Source organism: Leptidea sinapis, chromosome 24 (assembly GCF_905404315.1).
Source record: "Leptidea sinapis chromosome 24, ilLepSina1.1, whole genome shotgun sequence".
Taxonomy (NCBI): domain Eukaryota; kingdom Metazoa; phylum Arthropoda; class Insecta; order Lepidoptera; family Pieridae; genus Leptidea; species Leptidea sinapis.
The window spans coordinates 3068622-3093035 of record NC_066288.1 but is presented as its reverse complement, the minus strand read 5'-3'; the positions used below and the strand labels follow the sequence as shown (position 1 = coordinate 3093035).

The 24414-nt window shown below is 36.3% G+C and overlaps 3 protein-coding genes across 3 annotated transcripts; 1 reads left to right on the top strand and 2 right to left on the bottom strand.

Annotated features, from left to right (window-relative positions):
* Positions 1 to 2872: 2872 nt before the first annotated feature.
* Positions 2873 to 4769, bottom strand: LOC126971703 (thyrostimulin alpha-2 subunit). The gene is made up of 3 exons (XM_050818102.1): positions 4661 to 4769; positions 3608 to 3774; positions 2873 to 3242 (listed from the first exon to the last, which is right to left on the bottom strand). Exons 1-3 carry the CDS (start codon positions 4749 to 4751, stop codon positions 3150 to 3152), a joined length of 351 nt encoding a protein of 116 aa, XP_050674059.1. The 5' UTR covers positions 4752 to 4769; the 3' UTR covers positions 2873 to 3149.
* A 3021-nt stretch (positions 4770 to 7790) lies between these two features.
* Positions 7791 to 16781, top strand: LOC126971662 (tetratricopeptide repeat protein 8-like). The gene is made up of 5 exons (XM_050818044.1): positions 7791 to 8075; positions 10283 to 10531; positions 10880 to 11105; positions 12657 to 12831; positions 16641 to 16781. The coding sequence occupies exons 1-4, from the start codon at positions 7791 to 7793 to the stop codon at positions 12824 to 12826; spliced, it is 930 nt and encodes a 309-aa protein (XP_050674001.1). The 3' UTR covers positions 12827 to 12831; positions 16641 to 16781.
* A 3525-nt stretch (positions 16782 to 20306) lies between these two features.
* Positions 20307 to 23239, bottom strand: LOC126971563 (vacuolar protein sorting-associated protein 54). Its single transcript, XM_050817866.1, has 2 exons — positions 23001 to 23239; positions 20307 to 22893 (listed from the first exon to the last, which is right to left on the bottom strand). The coding sequence occupies exons 1-2, from the start codon at positions 23093 to 23095 to the stop codon at positions 20328 to 20330; spliced, it is 2661 nt and encodes an 886-aa protein (XP_050673823.1). The 5' UTR covers positions 23096 to 23239; the 3' UTR covers positions 20307 to 20327.
* Between the last annotated feature and the right edge of the window lie 1175 nt (positions 23240 to 24414).

Genomic DNA, 24414 nt, shown 5'->3' with positions numbered 1-24414 from the left:
TGGTAAATAGTAAAGGATAAAAAATAGTTCTTGTGGGTTATCCCTAAGAAATAGACATATACCTATCATCGCGCACTTTTTCGTCAAACAACAATGTTGTACAATACTCTAGCACATTTTGATCTATCTCGTACGGTTCAGCCAGCGTTTGCAATGTATGCGCAAAAAAACGTGTTCATTTACGACATCACATTAGAAAACTCTAAAATTATCAGTATTACTATCATCATCATCATTATCATTCAGCCGGAAGACGTCCACTACTGGACAAATTACTTCCCCCAAAGATCGCCATGACAATCGTTCATGCGCTGCCCGCATCCTACCTGTTCCGGACCATCTTATGGGGGGCCTAACTACTAACACTCACGAATTCAATCACGAATGTAAAATATATATAAAGATTGAAAGAGGATATAATGAAAACCTAAATTTGAAACTAAGTATAAATAAAACGTTTGTGGAAGGAATCTGGGGTAGGTTTATGTTCAGGAAATGGATATGCACAGCTGTTAAATGAAATTTGTAGTACCACTATCTCAGTGGCACTTCTTTGATCGCAGAAGGTGTAGAAGAATAAAGGCTGGCCATTTTAAACAGAGAAGTGGATAAACATTGCTGTCCTGTGATAGCAGATGATTCTTGGGAAAACCGTTCATACAAAAGTGAATGTAGCTCAGCACACGGTGCTGCATTGTTGGGCTGCAAAGTAAAAAGTTACTGATACTGGTGATGATAAGAATGTAACTAACTTGTATTATTAGAGCCTGATAAGTGATATCTTTCCTCTGTATAAGTTAATTTTATAGTTAAAAAGCTTCAACACACTACAATTGATCAGAGTGATGATGAATTGTATTCTTTAGACACGCGCAAGCGTATTACTGCGTAAAATTTTGGGAAAGTCTGTAAGCTTCCAAAAAAAACCTCAATTATTATTAAAATCATTGTTATACTCCCAAATATGTACTATGTACTACTACTGTATGTTCGTAGTACACTGGATTGGACAACGTCAAAAGAGGTTTCTTCGAGGATAACCATAAGTTTTTTTTCGATATTACTCCTGATTGCCTAATAAATGATTATTCCTCTGTGGAAGTAAAATGCAATATAAAATTGAAAATTAGAAGGATGGAATAGAAAATGAAATTACTGATATTTGTACACTTCACAAGAACATGTTAAAATTGAAAAGAAATCACAATTATTTTTTATCATGTTTCATCATCATCAGCCGCAAGACGTCCAATGCTGGAGAAAGGTCTAATGTTTTATCATTTCATTTATCATGTTTACACAGTCAAAATTCTATTATATTATTTTATGGAGCCCTAAGGAAATAACTTTATGAAACAATTGAATAAGATGACGTGGAAGCAAAACTAGAAAAAAATTCTACAAATGCCTGCTACCCGAATTGATTGACGGTCGTATCTATAGGTAACTTATTTTGATTTATTCTGTATAAATTTATATAATTATCAGTTATACACTGCATACAATACATCTCACATTCGAAAAATTATCCATAAATAAATTCTACTAAATCGATAAGCAAACTCATGGTATTGGGCGATTCACTATAATATTATATTATGTGCATAACTCATAAGTTATACTCCGGACTGGCCAACTAACGCCCATTACCTCCAGCTTTCCCCCGAAGAGTGCGATAGGGAAAAATGCAGCTCAGACCGATTTTACCTACAAAATTTTAACCAAATAGAGGTTTCGTATTCCCCTAGAATATTGAACATACCAAAAAAATTTTTGATACAATATTTTCAGGAAGAACGCGTTGGTACGTTTTCCTTTTTTCTTAAAAACCTTTTAAAATTGTTACGCATTTGTCTGAACATGGCGGTATTAAAATGGCATTTTCTACGATGTTTGAAGAGTCATATTTTCTTATGTCGTTAGTTGATTGAAAAAAAAACAAAACGTACAGACATAGCTTTAGCATATCTTGATTGTGTGACAAAAACTCCTCTCTAGAAGCATTATCCAGGGAGAAAAAAGGGGAATACGTTTGTATGCAATAACGCTGCTAGCGTCCCCTCTTAAGTATCTTTAATATTAATAACATACTATTATTTAACAGGTACCTATTGATACATTTTAACTTTTAAGTTGATGCCAAGCCCTAAACAAAATAAAACTGTATATTATATATATTTAACATTATATTTAACAGCTTATTTACTAATAATTTTTAAGAAAATTTATTGAAGCAGGCGTTACTTTGCGGAAAGCCATAAGAATACAAATGATTTGAGTTTTCTTTAGTGTTAATTCCGCCAATATTTGTCTTTAAACAATTCAACACGTGTTTCCCTTCTACACGAGGCATCCTCAGGACGTGTTGTCTCGCCAAAATCTGGCACGAGACTCAGAGTCTGTGTCGAATTGTTTAAAGACAAATATTGGCGGAATTAACACTAAAGAAAACTCAAATCATTTGGATTAATACTTTTACTTTAAATATGCTTACCTCCTATGTTATTATAGTTAAATCGCTATGCGTCAACAACATTATAACACTACTATTTATGACAATCTTTTCATTCTTTTAGTGACTAGCCTTGGAGTAGAGTCGAGACGAACGAACGTCAAGACGGCGTTAGCGAAAGAACAAATGGAGTTGACCGATTATTTGTATTTATTACTAAGTATATGGTAAAACCATGTATTCTAGCTGTGTTTGAGGGCGAGAGGTGTTTGTTATTTATGAGATAATTAGGCTAAGCGTATGCTGAGACGCATGTGACGCAGCACATTACAGTACAGATTTTGCACGGCAGGGCAAGCGAGACAGACATAGGCCTCGTATGTCCCTTGTGCATATTGTAATATGAATGAAAGAAATGTATTCTGATAAAATATTTTTTATTTTTTATGTTATTCTTTTGATCATCGATATGTGTAATTATACTATTATTACATAATCTTACATTAAATATTCAGCGAGTTACACTTTTATTTATTTTCTTTGCTTCACTAGCTACATTCAAGTTAGTTTATATTTATAACAAGATCCCAAAATTTATCAATTATTTATAACTTATATAAATTGAATCAAGGTAAGATGGTAAAATGTCAAATGGTTTGAATTCAAGTAGGTAGTTAGGTACGCAGTTTTATCTATTTTATTCTTTTTGACAATGGTAGCAAGCACACGATAGTGCTGACTTAAATATGAGATTCCTTTCGCCATCCAAACATAATACCTTCACTGGAACCTAGAAATTGAAAAGATTTTTAATAGTTTAGTAATGAAACACCAACTAATAGGTATGTATTAATATCAATTATCAAATTCTTTATGATATTATCTAGGTACTCATTCTTATAGTAAAAGAACCTCTCCCGTTACAAGTGCCTTTCGCAGTTATATGACATCCTGACGATTCAATGGAATGATCTTTTTATTTTTAGTTAGTGTTTAGAGTTATGTCAAAGATATGTAATGTCCACCAGATATGGACAATTTTTATTTTATATTAATACTATTTAGTTAGAGCCATCGTTAAATTTAAGGCAAACGTGGCATTTATTAATAAGTGTGTTACACTTTTCTTCTAGGTTTATGTTTATGGGTACTTACATCCTCAGCCTCCATTATATTACAACATTGGCCTAAAGACGTCACAGGATGTCGTTTAAATCCCAGCATAATGCTTGGCAAAGACCAAGATTCACAGAAACCTCTGCATGCATTTGTTGTTATTTTGAACTCTAAGCAATCTGGAATATTAATAGTTCTTGTGTGTCCTGAAATACAAAAAAAAAATCAATACAAAATCATTTATTTCGCACTTTTCATGTACCTACAGATTAACATTTTATACTGACCCCCACACTAGGCGTTGCCTGTCTTGTGGGGGAAATAGTAGAATTAACAGAAAATAAAGATATACAAGCGGCTAGTGACAACAAGCTGATTACTAAAATTTAATTAATGATATAAAGAAATAAACTAAAAGTAATAACTATACAAGTATTAATGGTGTGTATATGTAGGTGAAAGTGTGTGTATTGTGTATATGTGTATGTATGTATTTTTTAGGATTGTACATTAAGAAGATTTTCAGTTTCCATATAAGATAGTTTTATTAAATATTTTTATAAAAGCTCTTTAGCCTTGAAGATGGAGTGTTCTTTAAATTTACATAGCTGGACCAGTTTATTATAAATCCGGGGGTACAAAAAGGTTGGAAAGCGACATGCAAATACAGTTTTGACAGTAGTAACAGGAAATTAAAGATACAAACTTAATATTTCTAAAAATATATGTTATTTGGTAATTTTACGACTGTGTTAAAGGTTTTACTTCCAGTAGGTACCTATACCTAAAACAGCTGTAACATAGGTAGTCTACTGTCGCAGTTTAAGAAGATAAAAGTCTTTCTTATTATTATTTATTTTTGTATTGTATTATTATTTCATAATTTACAACCATTTCGGAAGATCTTTAATGAGAAGAAGTGGCAAGAAACTCGTTGCTACTCTATTACAATATCTGTATTTAACAAAAATATGTATAGTAATGGAAATAAATGCTGTTTATAGACTATTGCGGTGGATCTTAAATAAATTATCACAATTTCTAAATAGACACACATCTGAGGTGGACATTAAAGATATAACTATATTATACCTATTCGATGACAGCCAGGCTTTCGCCATAGTTCTGCAGATAAAACATGCGTTATAAAAAAAGATAATATAATTAAACTTTTTATAAACATCTTGGCGATGTGCCTACACTTGATTCCATGAACGTGAGCTAGCAATACGGTTATATATATCCAACGTATTGCTATTTGTCAGATATTGTCCACATTTTAATTTTTTGATTACAATAATAATTAAAAACTACCTAGTTTTCGAAAAATATCGGTCGCTGGTGAAGCTTAAAATGAATAACATGATTATAAATGAATGAAATTAAGGTTCCTTTTGTTTGATGCCCTATTATGAATTAAATAATACGTCCTATTTATATATTAAAAACATATTATTTTTTGCCGCTTTGGATAGCTAGGCTGATCCGTTGACCGAAATAGCTGCCTATATGCATACTTAGGCTCGTTGTACATTCTACGCGCCTTTGGGCCTCATGGGTCAAGTTTCTCAACACCAAGATGTAAGCCTCACTGAGTCCGCCATATTTGCAACATTTGCTGTCTTCAGCAGTCGAAGCAGCAGCCCCAGCATCAACTGACGTAACTTGGACATGACAAGCCACGAGGGTCATTCCATCACAACGCTTGCTATCGCGGGGGGTAATACTATTTGGAAATAAAAATCTAATAAAATAAAAAAAAAATATATTTATAATGTAATAAATTCAGATTTATTGTAAGAAGCTATTTAGGAATTTCATTAAAATTTTAAATCAATTCAAATAGGTATCAAAATCAATTGATAATATAAAGTTTTTATTTTTAATGTATCTACAAAATCTTATTTAAAAACTTAATACTAATCTTAGAGAAAAGGTTTTTCATCTCTGTCAGTGATTCTTTTTTACTTCTCATTAATTTTCAAAGCCTTTTTCACTTCAGCGCAAACAGAATATTAATTTTGTACTTAGCATTAGCTTATAATAAAACAAGATTATGAAACTTTACGATGCATACTGAAGCAGAGTCCTGCTGACGAATACGGCTGATGACGTAATAAAATGCACGTATTAGGAACATTTCAAAAAGCTCAAAATTGTAAATGTACCTACTACTTTCCTGGGAGGGTCACGTAAGTACCTACCTGTTTAGTAGAATTAAGTAATAATATCAAGTGTAGGTATGTACTATCATCATTTCTATCGAAAAACGTCCATTGCTGGACAAAGGCCTCCCCAAAGATGTTCACGACGAACGGTCCTGCGCTGCCCTCAGTCAACCAATTCGTTAGTTCTTGACCACATTATCGGTCAGGTATATCATATAGGTACCTACATCGAAGGTATACTTGTCATGTTATTGATTTTTTTTTTTCACCATTGGGAGGCAGGATGCCGGCTAGATTATGGCGCACAACGGCGCCTTTTTCTGCCGTGAAGCTACTGCTACTGCTCAGACCGAATCACAATAATGCTTACACATAGTAATTACATTACTATGTGTAAGCATTATTGTGATTCGGTCTGAAGGGCGCCGTAGCTAATGAAATTACTAGGCAAATGAGACTTAACATCTTATGTCCCAAGATGACGAGCGCAGTTGTAGTGCCGCTCAGAATTTTTGTGTTTTTCTAGAATCCTGATCGGCACTGCATTGTAATGGGCAGGGCTTTTACAATTACCATCAGCTGAACGTCCTGCTCGTCTCGTCCCTTGTAGTCATTACAAAAATGTTATTATTGAGCGATTGGCGTGTTAAATAGAACATATTTTTTTACTGCAAATTTTCTGATTGTCCCATGTTTAATTCCATAGTCCACAGAATACTTATTTCGCGTCGCATCTCCGGGTTGTTTGCGGTATTTATTACCGTGCGGATTTCGTTCCGCAAGTGCGGCGGCTCCAAGTCACGGAATTTTGCGGGGCTAACGTTTTTAAAAAATCCAGACAGCGTGCTAATACCGAAATAGGAAAGAGAATAGACTTTTGGGACTTATTAAATATGTGAATTTCTTTGGTTTGGTAAAAAAAAACTTTTTGTTTGCTAAATATAAATGCAAATGATTACTTTACGTCTATACCTACTACAAAGTGTTTGCACTGAAAAACCACAATTTTTTTTATAAAAGGAAGTAATCTTAACAAATATTATAGTAGGAACCTACTTACTTTTATTCTTACTATTATTTTATTATTACTTCTCAAATTTATTCACATTATTATTGCGTTTTCAAGAAATATTTTAGCAAGTATTTTTACATGACATTATTTTGTCAACGTATTAATAAAATAATTGTAAGTTTTACATAAAAATATATTCAAACAACTTCTCGCTTGATTCGTTGATCGAAAAATGTGCTAAATCTTAACCTGCTTGAATTAGCTCCCTAGTATTTTGATTATTAAACTAGCCAACCCACTGACCTGTATATATACCACTGGACAGGCTGTTTCATATTATGTTAAATTATTTGTGCCTATTTGAAGCTCCACTCGCGAGCGTCCAAAGAACCAATTTTAACGTATAATAGTTACAAATGGCTACGAAGGAACGCACAATACTCAAAATTTTTTTTGTTTTAATAATTCATTTTGTTCGTTTTTCGTTCAGGTATTTTATTACCTACCACAGGCACCAGCGATCCACGACCAAAGCTTATGTATCCCTTGTATTTTTAAGTTTTCGCTATATTGTAATTTTGGTTGTTGGTGAGAAATAAAAGCTATTATTATTATTATTATAATTTATTGTTTTCCGTGTTATTTATATACTTGAAGAAACAACGCAATAAAGTACACAATATTTTTTTTAAATAGTTTCCCACCATCAATCGATGTTTGCTGAGGTTGTCATCACTTCTTTTGTAGCGCAGACTCTCGCTACATGGCCAACAGTGTCAAAATGGTGAATATCAAACAGGCACAAAAGCACTTTGACAGCCGCCATTGCCAGTCCAGAGGTATATAGTAGAGGTCAGTGAGCCATCCACTGGCTAACGCACACACTAACAAAATAAAATTGGTCACACATTATCGAGCTGCCAGGTAGTTTATACGCTAGTATAAGAATATAAATGCTTTCTAGTTAGGCTTTGTTATGCCCTGCGTTGCATAGCAACGAGAGGGTAGGTGGTATGATGTTATAAAATTATTATTTGTGAAGATGGAGATCGAGTATAGACTTATCAATCTTTATAAGACTAAACAATATGACGCTTGCCTTAAACTTTATGAAAGCGCACTTCACGATAAGAATGTGACTAGTAATAATAAATTGATGGAATTCATTCGTATGCGGATAATGACAATACAGACTAAATTAGCTGGCAATGGATATGAAGAGGTAGAATATTATAATCCACAATCAAATGAACTAAGTGATACTGGTGTAGCTAAAACACCAAGGCCAGGAACATCTTTTCAAAGAGAAATTAAAACTGCGTTAAATGTGAGTAATTACTTATTATCTATTTTGAAAACTTTGAAGTTCAATTGTTCGTATTAAAAAGCATCGTAGGTTTTATGTGAAGTCGTTTGAGTTTTGTGAAATCCTTATATCATATTTTATAAGTTTATGCGACGTATAAATTATCAAAGGTAAAAATCAATTTAAATCTGCTATGTCAATTCACTAACAGCGGTCTATTTAGCATACTTACTTATTATCCCAGGAAACATGGATGTTATAGAAATGTACCCGATATTGTTATCATTACTTTCTGGATTGCCTCTCGTTATTAAAGGAAATTTATATACTTATAGTAGAACTTCAAGTCCTACCATATATACTATATATAAAAGAACCTACAGGTTCCACACGTCAAAAATGATTTACTGTTTCCAATCTCCTTTCCAAGTAGGGGCCGTCTTCTCTGCAGCTGTCAAAGTTGGCAGGAATTTTTACGAAATTCAAATTCAAAAACACTTTATTCATGTAGGTCACGGAAATGACACTTATGAATGTCAAAAAAAAATAAAAATATTTTTTCTTATTGAATTTACCGCTACGTCGTAAAGGGTTGAGCTAATGAGAAGAAGTACCAAGATACTCATTGCCACTATTTAAGGCAAGATTTAATTTTAATTGTTTTACAAATCATTTCAATTACAATATATGCAAAGTGACGCAACGCAAAAATACTCATAAGTCAAAAACTGAAAGGCTTACACGAGTAAGTCAAAAAGGAAAAAAAAGTAAATTGATAATTATAAACACAAGAGTTATTGAGTATAGATATATAGTAGATGCATCAATCCACACATACCGTAAATAGAGGCATTATGTGAGCATTTCATAAAATAAAATATATAATTACTTTAACTTTAAAGGAAATAATAATAAAAAAAAACACATCAAGCAGACCTCCCGGTAACAAGATCATCCAGCCACCACGACCACGAGTAGCACCCGTTCACGAGCATGACGCATGGGCCAGCCATAGCCTCCTTCGACCATAATTTAGGGAAGGGAACGACCCGCCCCACGTCGCCGCCACAAGCAGAGGCATTTAAGCGAGCATGACGTTAATAAAAATTTAACTATAACAATACGTATAACAACATGGCTATAAAATTAGATAATCCGTTGAAATTATCGAATTGTTGTTGTCATTGTCAATAATTGTTGTACTTCTACTAGTGGGAGGCTCCTTTGCACAGGATGCCGGCTAGATTATGGGTTCCACAACGGCGCCTATTTCTGCCGTGAAGCAGTAATGTGTAAACATTACTGTGTTTCGGTCTGAAGGGCGCCGTAGCTAGTGAAATTACTGGGCAAATGAGATTTAACATCTTATATCTCAAGGTGACGAGCGCAATTGTAGTGCCGCTCAGAATTTTTGAACAGGGCGTATCAATTACCATCAACTGAACGGCCTGCCAGGTCTCGTCCTGTATTTTCATTAAAAAAACATCACATCCTCTGTAAAAAGTCTGTATAAGGATTTTTTAAATTTTAAGTAATCTTTTTGCATGCTTATTTAAATTAGCCGAATAGAAGACACTACAATAAATTTAAGATCTATAATGTATACCTATTGTATTCGGCGCAATAAATAAATTTCATTTCTTCATTTCAGTTCATCTGATGTTCTGTAAGTAGCGTCCACTACATTATGGACTTCGTGTCTGTGTTTTAATCCACTGTGGTCACTGCGTCAATGGCGGATGAACAAATACAAAACTCTAGAGTAGACTTTAGAAATATAAAGTGGTAAAGAAATGATTCCGTCTCACGACCATTAGCAACCCTACTTGACACCATTTACCTTTTTTATGAAAATGAGGGACTAGACGAGCAGGACGTTCAGCTGCTGGTAAATGATATGCCCTGCTCATTACAAGCCAGTGCCGCTCACGATTCTTGGAAAACCCCTAAAATTGTGAGCGTACAACAATTGCGCTCGTCTCCTTGAGACATAAGATGTTAACGTCTCATTTGCCCAGTATTTTCACTTGCTACCGCGCCCTTCAGACCGAAACGCAATAATGCTTACACATTCCTGCTTCACGGCAGAAATAGGCGCCTTTATGGTACCCATAATCTAGCCGGCATCCTGTGCAAAAGAGTGTCCCACTGTTAAATGTCTACTCTCTGTATTAAGTATCAAATTAAAAAGAATAGTGCTCTTAGTAAAAAAATTGTTGCATTAACAGGAAAAGATACCAACTACAGCAACACTGAGAACAGCATCCTACACAGCGTCAAGGGCGCGCACTTCTAGCTCAGTTCTATCAACAGCTGCTCGTTTCTCTAGGGCAGCTACGGCACTTGCCGACGGATCAAGTTTCAATCATAACGTACCAGTCTCGTTGAGATTTCTGTCCAAAGATGATAAAAGCTTTGTACCAGCCGCTAAAACATTATTTGAATATGTTTATTACTGTGAATGTAATGTTCGAAAGGTAAATCGTGACATTTAAGGCGCTTGCTTGTTGTTTAGCTCTAGTTGTTTTAAACCTATATTATGAAAAAACTCAAAAACATAATATTATTATACCAAAAGTAAAGTAGTCTGGCCATTCATTCTCGTAACACTATAAGTTCTGTAACAAATAAATATGCATGTATTTTGTTGATGACATAATGTAATCTTTATTAAAATTTATACATATTTTTCATTGAAGTTATTGTTGACATAAATAAAACAGAATTCTGTTTGACTTGATTATGCAGGCTTTTAATCTAACTAACTGACTAATTTATAAATGACAAAATATTAATTTTGTCACCACGAAACTGTGTTCCTACAGGCAATGGAAATCATTTTTCAAATTAAGAAGATGGATGACAAATCTGACTGGTGGTGGAACTATTCATTAGCCCGATGCTACTCTGCTCTTGGTTTGCAGAGAAACACAGAGGAATGCCTACGCCAAGCGTTGAAACAGAACAAACATATAGCTATTTATTTACGACTTATTGCCATGTATGTTGGGTTAAATCAACCCCTGTCGGCATTAGATGTTTGTAAGCAAGGTTTGTCAGTATTTCATGACTACACTTCTTTATTGTTGGAACAAGCCCGAATACATGAAATGATGGGCAACATGGCTGTGGCTGTAAAGTACTATAGAATGGTGGCTATAGAAAACCCTACAAATATTGAAGCTATTGCTAATATTGCTATGTATAATTTCTATAACGATCAACCAGAAATTGCATTGCGTTATTACAGGTATGAGAAGGATCTATAGTCATTATTATTATCACACGATTATTTATCAGTATTGGCCAACTTTGACTTCGCTCTTGTAGATTTAGTTTGCATAATTGTTCGGCCATTTAATTTGATTTCGCTTAAATTAACGTCAGTTTTTTTCTTGTGCGGAGCTGTTATCTATAGACTATAGTTTGCACAGTCACCCACACCCTTCAATCCGGAATCCACAGCTTACTACTGCACCACTACTTCGCACTTGCAAGCCAGTTATTACAAGAGTTCTTACCTTCCTATTTCAGGTACTGGTGTTAATATCATCTATTTCTTGTTTTACTGTTGTTTTCAATAATGCGATAATAGTCCTATTAATTTCCATTATCGTCATCATGGTTTGGATTACTTGCTATTGTTTTAAATATAGCGAGGTGTCTACTAGAGGATAGATCTGAACTAAACTGGACGTTTAATGAGGGTATACCTATATTAAATTTCGTAGCCATTTGTCGAATTCAATAATTAGAAGACTTGCTTTTTCATTGCATGCTGGCATAATTTTTTTTTATTACTTTATTTGTCGCCATTGAAGCGCCACGCTGTATTTTTCTCTGATGTTGCAAGCATCGTCTGTCATGAATTCTGGACATTAATTGTCGATTTTGGATAATTATTACCATTATTCATTTATCAGAAAGTTTCACTGACTTCAAATGCATAGCATGGTCACGGTAATTAAATAAATAATATCAAATAAGTTAAGATTTAAGTACAATTAAAAAAATGTATTAATAATATGTTATGTTTTTAAAGTGATAACCCTCACTTCTAGAACACACACTCACACACTTCACAAATAAAATTTGTGAAGTGTGTGTGAAGCCACAACCTGAGAGTTGAACAAAGCAAACAGAATTATTATAGTGAGGCGGTACTTGAACGGTTAGCTCAGTTGGTTAGAGCACCGGCACGGAACGGAAGGTCGTGGGTTCGAATCCCGCATCGTTCATAAAATTTTGCTTTTCAAATTTTATTTGTGTATTAATCCTAGAAGTGAGGGTTATCACTTAAAAAACATAACATATTGTTTAGATTTACAAGAGCGACATCTCAAGTCAATTTCCTAATATGCAAATATTGGGGTTGATCAGGTTATCAACTGTAAAGTAGATCCTGTAGATGAAGCCACAGCCTGAGAGTTGAACAAAGCAAACAGAATTTTATAGCGAGGCGGTACTCGAACGGTTAGCTCAGTTGGTTAGAGCACCGGCACGGAACGCCGGAGGTCGTGGGTTCGAATCCCGCATCGTTCATAAAATTTTGTTTTTCAAATTTTATTTGTGTAAATGTATTAATATCAGGATAATTTCCAGGAGACTATTGGCTATACATCCACCCGGCTCTGAGATTTACAACAACTTGGGATTATGTTGTCTGTATTGCAGCCAGTGGGATCTTATCGTGCCTTGCTTCAATCAAGCTTTACTCTACTCGACAAATTCAGAAACTCGTTCGAACATATGGTTCAATATTGCTCACGTAGCCTTGGTAATATTGTCAAGTACCTACACGTTTATCGCAATCTTTATTCTTTAGCAATATATTAATAATGTATAATATTGACACACTTTTAATAATATGGACACACTTTTTATACAAATTATCTTGCCCCAAATAAGGCATATATAGCCTGTGTTTTGGGTTGCAAGACAACGATATATTTAATACAATATACTTATACATACATATATTCACATAAACATACTTAAATACATCCATGACACGGAAACAAACATCCATATTCATCATATAAATTCTTGCACCTACCGGGATTTGAACCCGGGACCTCTAGCTTAGTAGGTAGGATCTTTAACCACTCGGCCAATTATTTTTACATCAAAATGTTTCTCTCAGAAAAATCAACTATCATCCATAATTTCAACGACTGTCTTACGAATTTTCGATCAGGTCACGTGTTCTGACGCGAGTTTAACATGTTATACCCATCCCAAGAAAAGTGCTCAACGCCGCTAAAGAAGTATTCACTTCTATTAACATGAGGCTGTGTCGAAGACGCAGACGTGTTTATTACATGAATACGTGTACATGTGGAAATTTCATCAAGATTAAAAAAAAATTCAGCTAATGTCTATTCCGAATATAATATTTCATGGTGGTGTTAAGAGATTCACTTCTCTTGGTATCCAAATTTAATTTGTACTAAGATTTATGGACGAGGTGATTCAAACCCGCGCCTCTTGGATAACGTCCCAGCGCTCTACCCACTAGACTAACCGACCGCATGCCGCAAGATATTGGTATGGTTTACTCCAGTCACTCAGTCTCCATTAGATATGTTTTTATAAGCACCCATCTACCGGCATCCTATAAAACTGGTAAAAATAACTAAATATGTTATAACTCTGTAAATGTATAACAATATTTGGTGTAATATATTCTCGTATCACGGTGTTCGTTGTCGCACTTCTTCGAAACGGATCGACCGTTAATAACTTGTAAAGTATTATTCAAATAGTTTAAACGTTGCAAAAGTGACACCAATTTTTAAAAGTATTTGTATTAGTAGTAACTATCGGCCAAATTTTTGTGTTTCCGGTCATTTCCAAAGTATTCAAAGAGTAATTAATTATAGTCGCCTTTGGAAGCATTTAGAATCAATAAATTTATTTTATGAACAACAGTTAAGTATTTAAAACTTAAAAAAAAGAGAAATATCCGAATTGCCCCAATTTTTGGGGTGAATCGGATCGTACACAAAATGTACCAAAATTTTAAGTTTCTTATTACTATAGCTTTGGAATCAGTAAAAAAATAATGAGATCAATATTAATTATTGGAACATAATTATTCACATATATACGGTCGTCGCTTAATAAATAGCCCTGGATAAAGTAACTCTTCTCTGTAAGCTCGTAAACGGTACTGCAAAAATCTCAGCATCAGACTTTACTTACAGCCTCTTTCATTTTATCTTGAGACTATTCTCCGGCATCAGTCTTTCTTTTGTACGTGCGAACCATCTACAATGAAATAAAAATACCTGAAACATGTAATAAATCAGTTTAAAAGTGTGATCCAATTGGCACCTCACGATATCATACGATTAGTCCCATAATCAAGACTTTTGAAATTAATTTTTTTGACGTTAACCTCTAAGGTTATACTAAAAAGCGAATTGGTTCAAAGAAATTGTAAGTACGTACGTTAGAAGAGCCCCCAAATTACGGCACACACAAATGACCAACTCGCTGACGAGCGGTATAAACGAGGATTCACAAGCGCGATCGAAAAACTGTCTATGTCGGGAGGTCCGGGGTGAGAGGGGAGACGCAAAACGCCAGCTGAGTGCGTTCTATTTATATATTTCTTATTTTGATCTTATTAGGCCTACCCTAGGGAGGTACCTAAACACTTTACGTTTCAAAAGGCTTATAGTCATAATATATAGGTAACTACAAAAAATTTTAGTCATATAAATTTACATTAAGTCATCATCATCTTCAGCCGGAAAACGTCCACTGCTGGAAAAAGGCCTCCCCCAAAAATTTCCACGACGATCGGTCCTGCGCTTCCTCGTCCAACGTATTCCGGAGATCTTGACCAGATCGTCGGTCCATCTTGTGGGGGCCTGCCAACACTGCGTCTTCCGGTACGTGGTCGCCATTCAAGGACTTTACTGCCCCAACGGCCATCTGTCCGTCGAACTATGTGCCCTGCCCACCGCCACTTCAGTTTCGCAATCGTTTGGACTATGTCGGTTACTTCGGTTCTCCTATGGATCTCCTCATTTCTGATTCGATCTCGCAGGGAAACTCCGAGCCTAGCCCTCTCCATTGCCCTCTGAGCGAACTTGAGCTTTCTCATAAGGCCCATAGTAAGCGACCATGTCTGTGTACCGTAACTCATCACCGTAAGGCAACACACACTGGTTGAAAACTTTTATCTTCAGACACTGCGGTATTTGGGACGAGAAGATTTTACGGAGCTTCCCGAACGCTGCCCATTCGAGTTGGATTCGACGAGTGACCTTCTGGAAATTGGACCTGCATAACTGGATTGTTTGTCGATCATCAATTTCGAGAGTACAGTTCGCAATTGTTATGGGAGTAGGTGCGACATGGACATTTGACATGATCTTCGTCTTGTCCACGTTCATTTTGAGCCCTACTCCTTGGGAAGCAGTATCGCGGCCATCGAGCATATGGCTTAAGTCTTCCATGGTGTCTCCCATGATTATGATATCGTCTGCGAAGCGAAGGTGATAGATGTATTCGCCGTTGATGTTGATGCCCAGTCCGTTCCAGTCCAGAAGCTTAAAGACATCTTCCAACAACAGTGAACAGCTTGGGCGATATGACATCGCCTTGTCTGACTCCCCGCTGCAGTTGGATTGGCTTCGAGATCTGATCCTAGATCTCGATCGAATCAAAGGCTTTCTCATAGTCCACGAACGCCAAGCATAGTGGCTGGTTATACTCCTCTGTCTTCTGTCTAACCTGCCGCAGCGTATGTATGTGGTCTATGGTGCTAAAGCCTTTTCGGAATCCGGCTTGTTCGGGAGGCTGGAAGTCGTCGAGCCTGCGCCCGAGACGATTCGTGATAACGCTCAAAATCAGCTTATATACATGGCTCAGAAGCTATATGGGCCTATAGTTCTTCAAAAGCATTTATCGCCCTTTTAGAAGAACAGCACCACTATACTTCTGTGCCATGCTTGCGTCGTTTTGCCCTCGAGGATGACGGAATTGAATAGTTTCTGGAGGGTCTTAAGGGGTACCACCAGCTCTCAGAAACTCAGCTGTAATTCCATTATCACCCGGCGCCTTGTTCTTTTTAAGATGTTTTAGGGCCATACTAATCTCGTACATGCTGACGTCTGCGATATCTTCGGTATAGTGTCGGGTTAATTTGGCTCTTGGGTCTTCAGCCTTGTTGGTAACAGGTGCCCGTGCGGTCGTGTATAACTGTCCATAAAACTTCTCGACTTCCCTCAAAAGTTCGGGTTTAGACGAAACGACCCTGCCGTCACCGGTCTCAAGCTTTGTCAGTTGGTTCTGCCCGATAGACAAATCTTGTGCATTAAGTACATGCAAGATATTATTTTTATAAGTAATCGATAGGTCACCCCGAGATCTGACGATTGAAGCATGAACGAGTGTCGTAGCTTCTCAAATAGTATTATATATCCAAATTTTGTTATGCTCATTTTTATAGACTGTTTCGTACTATTCAATAAAATTTATCCCCGTTACTCGGGCCTAAAAACACTGCTCAAAAAGAGAATACTATTGTGAAGTGTACTTAAGAGTATGAATATCATCTGCTTTATTTTTCAGGCGGTCGGTGACTTAACTCTGGCAAGAAGATGTCTGCAAGCTAGTTTGGCTATTTCCGAGCATGGACCCGCCCAACGTGCATTATTTGCTTTGGATTTACGTTTACGAAGATTGTAAATAATAAGAATAAACTGAATAGAAAATACCTAATATAATTAAATTGCGTTTAAAAAACGTTTTTTTATTTCTATTTAACGTCTAGAATTTCAATAACTCTTCATTGAATTTAAAATATTGTAAAATAATGAAAACTTATTAACAATTTCAATTGTATTTTTAAATATTTTACCATTAATAAAATTTGAATTATTTTCATACCGTATGGCTAGATCGCTAACTATATATGGGGTTTTATAAGCGTCTCTAATATCCAGATTATAATTATCCAGAGGTACATACAGAATCTCACTCTGGGCAATATTTCTGGTAGACTAGACGGTACACAGTTTACACGGTATTTACCAGCAATGGATAAGATCTCTCACAGAGAAAGAAACAGCACTCACGACTACACGATACAGAGGCGATGCTCACCAGTGTGCTCTCAATTTTCCTCGTCTATCCGATGATAGACGAGGAAAAAACAAAGAGGAGGAAAAGGGACAACTGTACAACTGGAACCGCAACGGTGACATAGAAAAGAAATAGGATAAAAAATAGCGTGAGAAATCCAGGAAGAGGTGGTGTTCCCAAACTGATAATTGTGCAGGCGGCCGCTGACGACCAGTAGCCTATCAATCCCCATCGAATGGGACAGGGGTACAAAAACAGATTAACGGGGATAGAGAAATCCGAGGACTCGGATCTGTAGTCAAAAGGATGCAACTCCAAGAGACTGTATCTCACAGAGGTCATCCCTAGAGGCTAGACTCAGGCATCGCGTGACACTCCTCAAATTGTGTTTCACAGGCCGTGAAGTCAGCCGTCATTGCAGTGCCCTCAGGATAACTTAGCCCGCAGCAATTGGAATAATTAACATCTTAATGTCGAGCACGAGGCCACACAGTACAACTGCCACCGGGTTTCCAAATGCGGAAACTGACAGAGCCAGAGCCCATACACTGACGGGAACCTGAGGCAGTCGCCGCCAAGAAAGATGAAAACGAAATTTTTTATATCCACTTGGATAGCGGAAATGACTGCATGATACACACCGGCATCGGTGAGGAGGAAGAGGATGAGATATCACAGATGGAAAACAAATCCAAACGCTTGACCCTCTCTCTCAGCTGTAGCTTGCTATATAAACTTGGGAAAACGACCGCAGCGACTTGTACTAATCCAAGAGCCATGGGTCAAAATGGGCACTGTCTGTTGTCTCAACGGAACCAAACAAACCCTGAACCTACATAAACACCAGGAATATAGATGCGCAAAGTTCTAGAGAGCCTGTGAAAGATTGTCCATGTGCTATGAGTCGAGGTGCAAGACACTACCCTGAAGGGAGTGATGGTGATCTCGGTGTACAAGCTAGAGCAGGACGACTCACCAACATACAACCCGGAAATGCTGGTCCACTGCTGCAGAGGCAGTGAAGGTGTCATGTTCAGTCCTGACATGAGCTCATTGCATCAACTGAACACGAAAACAAGCAACAATAAAGGTGAGAAACTGGTTGTTCCCCAATTCACAACAGGTTTATATACATAATATATCAAATGCACCTTATTTATCGCTGGTCAGGAAGCTATGTCACTATGGTATAAGAGGATCTTCGCTCGATCTTCTCATCTCATATTTAAATAATAGGATACAGAGGATCGATGTGAATGGCAGGAGATCTCCTGGGACTCCTCTCGGTATGGGGGTACCACAAGGGTCTTTTCTTGGACCCTTCCTCTTCTTATTTATATAAATGATCTACCTAACCTTGTAGAAAAAAAATACAAGGTGGTATTGTTTGCGGATGACACTTCACTTATATTCAAAGTGAAACGAAGCCAAGTTTTATATGACGAAGTAAACAATGCCCTATCTGACATCGTGTACTTGTTTAGCGCCAATAACTTATTGTTAAATAGTCATAAAACCAAATATTTATATTAAATTTACCGCACCAAATGTCAAAAATGCAGATGCGAATATTTCATTAAACGGAGAGGTGGTAAAAACAGTGGAATCTGCTGTATTTCTTGGCATTACTCTTAATTATAAATTGCAATGGGGCCCCCATATTGGCATGAAGGATTGGCGAATAGGCTTAGTTCTGCAGCATATGCGGTAAAGAAAATTAGACGGTTAAGTGACATAGATACGGCGCAACTAGTATACTTTAGTTATTTTCATAGTATTATGTCCTATGGTATATTGTTATGGGGCAGTGCGGCTGATATTAATACCATCTTTGTGCTGCAGAAGAGGGCTATTCGCGCGATTTATAACCTAGGTGCCAAAGAATCAATAAGAGAAAAAAATGATTTTTTTTTATTATCTGCAATAAGTCTTAAGAGAAAAATTTAAAGAAATAAACATTTTGACTGTTGCTTCTCAATATATTTATGATAATGTTCCGTATGTTCATCAGCGCATTGAGGAATTTTCTAGAAACTGTGACATTCATAATGTTAACACGAGGAACAAACATAAACTTGTAATGCCTACAACTCGGTTGGGTCGAGTTAGTAAGTGTTTTGTTGGGCGATGTATATGCTTCTACAATATGATCCCAGAAAATGTACAAAACAAATGTGTTACGAAATTTAAAAGAATTGTTAAAAAACGTTTCTATAGCATATTTTCTTAATGACACCCCAGACTGGGAATGGCGCGAACACCCTCAGGCTCTTTAATTATAAATGTTTATTGTGTACGATATCACATTATAATCCATATTTTTGTATTAAAAAAAAGCCCGCTGAGTTTCTTGCGCCCATTCTTCTCAGGTTTGAAGCAGTCTTTTGAATGGGTGGTAGTTTTTGGCGTTCAATAAGTGATTTTGAACTACTACTACTATTTTTAATAAAATTATTTGAATTTATCACATTAACAGACATGAACGAATATCTCAACATGGCTATTATATAGTTTGTCCCAGAACTCAACGTCAAGCCGAAACGGGGTGACAGGATTGATTATAACCATCCTGAGTAAAATCAGAAAAAATCTATCCCACGCAGTTTATAAATTATGGGCATTTACGAAAAACCTAGAAATTTGGTGAAACTGTAACCATTTTCGGTTATTGTGGTTAATATTTATTATTTTTGTTGTTTTAAACTTTGGCACCGTAAACCTTAATAACATTTCTAGAACCACAGTCAAAAATAATGACACTATTGTCCCAAGTTTTCTAGAATTAAGCCTATGTTTTAAACTATTAATTTAAAATTTGTCGAATTTGAAAGGCCCTCCTTTAAAAAAATGTACTAAAAGAGCCTTGGCAAGTGCCATTAAAAGTTCGCGCATTTCATCGAGTTCTGGGACACTGTATAAATGAGAAATCAGGAAACAGCTACCAGTCTGGATAAACACCCTAACCAGTTTGGACAGCTTGTCTGACTGTGAAAAACACAGGACTAACTTCACTGGAAGTAGTGGCTTTAACCTTTTGAAGCCCAAGATTGACCATGATAATATGATTGTAATTAATGATGTTCTTGTAGTTTTATAGCTTTAAGTTGAAATTAATAGGGTTTAGCTACATACATTTAAATTAAAATGATTGAGTGTACTGTACAAAATTTTATTTTATTCTCTATCAAAACTCAACCATATATCAAATAAAATATTGTCTTCAGGATCATTTTCATTAATCACTCTCAATGTCTTTAGTGTTTGTAAATAAAATGTTAGCTCTGATGTCACAATACCATGTTGGGGGCTTCCATTTGCTACTATATTCATTTTAACCAATTGTTCTCTTAATTTGTCCTTAAAATTTTCATGAACTTTCATATAAATTTTTTTAATTTGTCCTACAGGTAATATATCCGTAAGAGCTTCATGTAACTTCACTAAATGTTTTGAAATATTTCGGAATGTTTGAGAAGGAACTGGTGGTTTAGCATCCCACCCACCAAGTTGTGAACAAAGCATATTACTAACAATCACACTAATTTTATTTTCTATTTCTTGCTTGTGACCGGCTATATCATTTAATATACTTTGAAACCCATTTAGCAACAATTCTTTTGATTGTAATTCTTCTAGCAACTTAATTATAAATGGTAAAATCCACAATATAACTTGCAAAGAACGGGACACAAGAGCTAAATTGGATGTGGAAATAGTCTTTAACCCTGCACTTTGAATGGCTCCAGCACCTAAAACTAATTGACAGCACCGTGAATTAAACAAACGAATCAATTCTAGCATGCAATGAACCAAATATTGAACAATATCAGGAGATCTCTTCATTGCATCACAATATTCTAATAATATTTTTATCAATAGTTGAACAGTTGCCACAACCGCATATGTCTCCTTGTTGATTACTAAATATTTAGCATCCGTCTTTTTAATTTCATATGTAAATGTGTTTGGTATTTCTCCAGTTTCTGAAATTGAAGTTATCATACTCTGTAATTCACATGGGACACTGGCAATTTTCCATCTTTCATTATTAAGAGCTATGGTTAACTGTGATCTCCTTTCTGAATGTAAATTCTGAATATACTTCATGGCAAAACTTCTTAAGGCCAATTTCATGGCGTTACTGTAGTGACCAGTGATTTCTTCACATTGTGCTGAAAAATTATTAATCAACTCGGACAATTTTGATAAATGGGATAAATCCGAAAAAACATAATCCTTATCCGTCTTAGTGACTATCAAATTTGCACATTTCTCATTACTGTAGTCAGACAGTGACATAATTAGTTTTTGTATTTTATCTTCAAGAATATTAAGCTCTGCCTGTGTCCAGATATCTTCACTTGCGCTTCCCGTTACATCAGTCATTTGGCTCACATCTAAAATAAGGTTAGTAATAGATAAAACTCTTTTGAATATATTAACAATATTTGGTGTAATTCTGTGTAAAAATATAATTCCTTCATTACAAAGAAGCCATGTATCAGAATTTGAGCCTCTCAATACAATTTCCATACTGCTATCTCTTTCAGATATTATTTCTATAACACACTGCTTTATTGTAGCCTGAATTGATGTTATAGCTTCCATTTTAAAATTTTCTAAAAAATCAAATTCCTTCAATTTTAAAATTCCAGAAACTATGGACACTAATTTATCTTTTTCAGGTAACTCTGTTTGATCTCTTTGAGATCTATTCAAATCGGCTACAATAAACTTAGAGAACTCTTCACTGAGCATTCTTTGAATTAATCGTTTCATTTCTGTCAATTGTGGTGATAGGTAACGGAAAGCTTGTATACCAGAAAGTTGAGTACTTAGAACCTTCTGTGTTGAACTTATTAAATCAAGAGCAGCAACATAGTCAGATGTGCTAAGAAGAAGCTGTATCATGGGTTGTGTTTGTTGAACTGTAGCCATTAGTTTCAAAATGTCATGTACACTATTTAAATTATTATTGATCCTTGTAAAGCTGACAAGCTTTAAGGGATCTGATGTCAAGTTCTGTTTAACATCAATGATTTTTAGTCTTGTGCTTTTAACTGTTTTTATAGCTCTAGCCATCTGTTCCATAATAGTATCATGAGACAGCATTGCATGAAAGAAAGCATCAGATTTTTGGGCTACTTGTTTCGATATTTTCATTTCAATCACATCTAGGTATGTGCTCAAAGTTTCTTGCAGAGATCTTATTGAAGGATTTATTTCATCTGAGTTTGACAAACCTGGAAAGACTTTCCCAAAAACATCTGGATCATTGAGGGTTAAGGAGGCTTCATAAAATATACTTGGTACATCACAAACTGTTTCTACAGTCTGGCATTTCTGTTTATTTGGTACTTTATCCTTCAATAAATAATGTCTTCTGTAGCGTTTTCCTATTTTCTTGCAGTATGATTCAAAATGATGATTAGTTATTTCAGGTAAATAAGGACTTGGATATATCTCTACTTTATCAATGAAGCTATCTCCCCATGTTTTGGTAAAAAAGTTACTTTGTTTGCCTCTATTAGGGTCATTCAAAACTGCAGGCAAATTTTGAGATGATGAATAAAAATCCCAGTTATCAGTGTTTAATTCAAATAGATGATGTTGTCTTATATGATATTTAAAGCCAGCTTTACGCAAGTCACCAAACTGAAGAGCAGAACATATTCCGTTTAGTCCATATTGGCACAATATCAATGATCCTTCTTTTATACTATGTTTTTCTTGTACATGCCTGCAATTCAAAAATATGATAATTACTTATACATTTCAGGGTCTGTCTCATCATAGTCTCGGTGAATAAACTAAAAATGTTGTACTTTAAATCATCAAAAATCTTACTTTTCGAATTCCGAGGTGGTTTTGAAAAGTAAATTTGGACAGTGTACACAGTTTTGCCATGTTGGCGATTTTTTATATTCGGAAGTATCCTCCATAACATGTTTGTCTAGTTTACAACACACTTATATAAAAGTATTATAATCGATAGCACGTTTGAAATGAATTTACATTAACGATTAGCTTAAAATTATCAGCAGGTATTATAAATCCATGATTGATTATTTGATTGTAAAAAAATGAAAAGCACAATCTGTCAAATGTCAATTTTGCAAATCACAAATGTCATTGAATTCCAGCGTTGCCAGATGTACCGCTTTTCCGCTTTTTACACCGCCTTTCTTGATAATGGTCCACCTTCTGCTTTTAACTGACGCGGTTCCGCTTTTTTTGTGACTAGTTTTGCCCTGTACTTTTCCCGGGGCGTAAAAAGAATAGGGGATTCCAGGCCCATGGGTGTCGTAAGAGGCGACTAAGGGCTTTTAAGAAGTGGGAGAGTCACGCTGCCGTCTTTTGACGTCAGCACAATCGGGCCAGGCTCGTCCGGGTTAATTACCACACTCGCACAGAATACCGGCGTGAAGTAGCGGCCAGTTCAGTTAGTGTCGAGGACCGGTGGCCATTCCGAACTTGGTTTGCGGCGCTGGGCGCAAAGGATCCGAACTGCACAGTTCTTAAGAGGAAATACAACCGTGCCTCCAGATTTTTTAAGCGGCAAATCGCCCGTGCAAAGTCAAAACACGTCGTCATAATCGGCGAGCAGCTTTCCAGTTACCCGACCGGAACACGCAAGTTCTGGTCGTTGTCGAAAGCTGCTCTTGGTAACTTCAGCCAGCCGTCCATGCCGCCGTTGCACATGAGGAATGACACCCTGGCCCATACGGCAAAAGAGAAAGCCGATCTCTTGTGCACTCTTTTCGCCTCCAACTCGACTCTTGACGACAACGGAAAAACACCGCCGACCATCCCGCGGTGTCAGAGCTCTATGCCTGAAGTACAGTTCAGACAGAAAACTGTTAGGCGAGCTCTGTTTTTGTTGGACGTCAGGAAGTTGAGCGGGCCGGATGGCATTTCTCCAATCGTGCTTAGAACGTGTGCCCCTGAGTTGACGCCGGTGCTAACGCGTTTATTACGGCACTCTTATTCTAAAGGCGTAGTCCCTGACTCATGGAAGTCTGCCCTTGTACATCCGATCCAAAAAAAAGGAGACAGTTCGGATCCGGCGAACTACAGGCCTATTGCTATCACCTCCCTGCTCTCCAAAATCATGGAGAGCATAATTAGCCGTCAGCTCTTAGTATATCTAGAGGGTCACCAGTTGATCAACGATCGACAATACGGGTTTCGCCATGGTCGGTCGGCAGGTGATCTTCTGGTATACCTAACACATAGATGGGTAGCGGCTATTGAAAGCAAG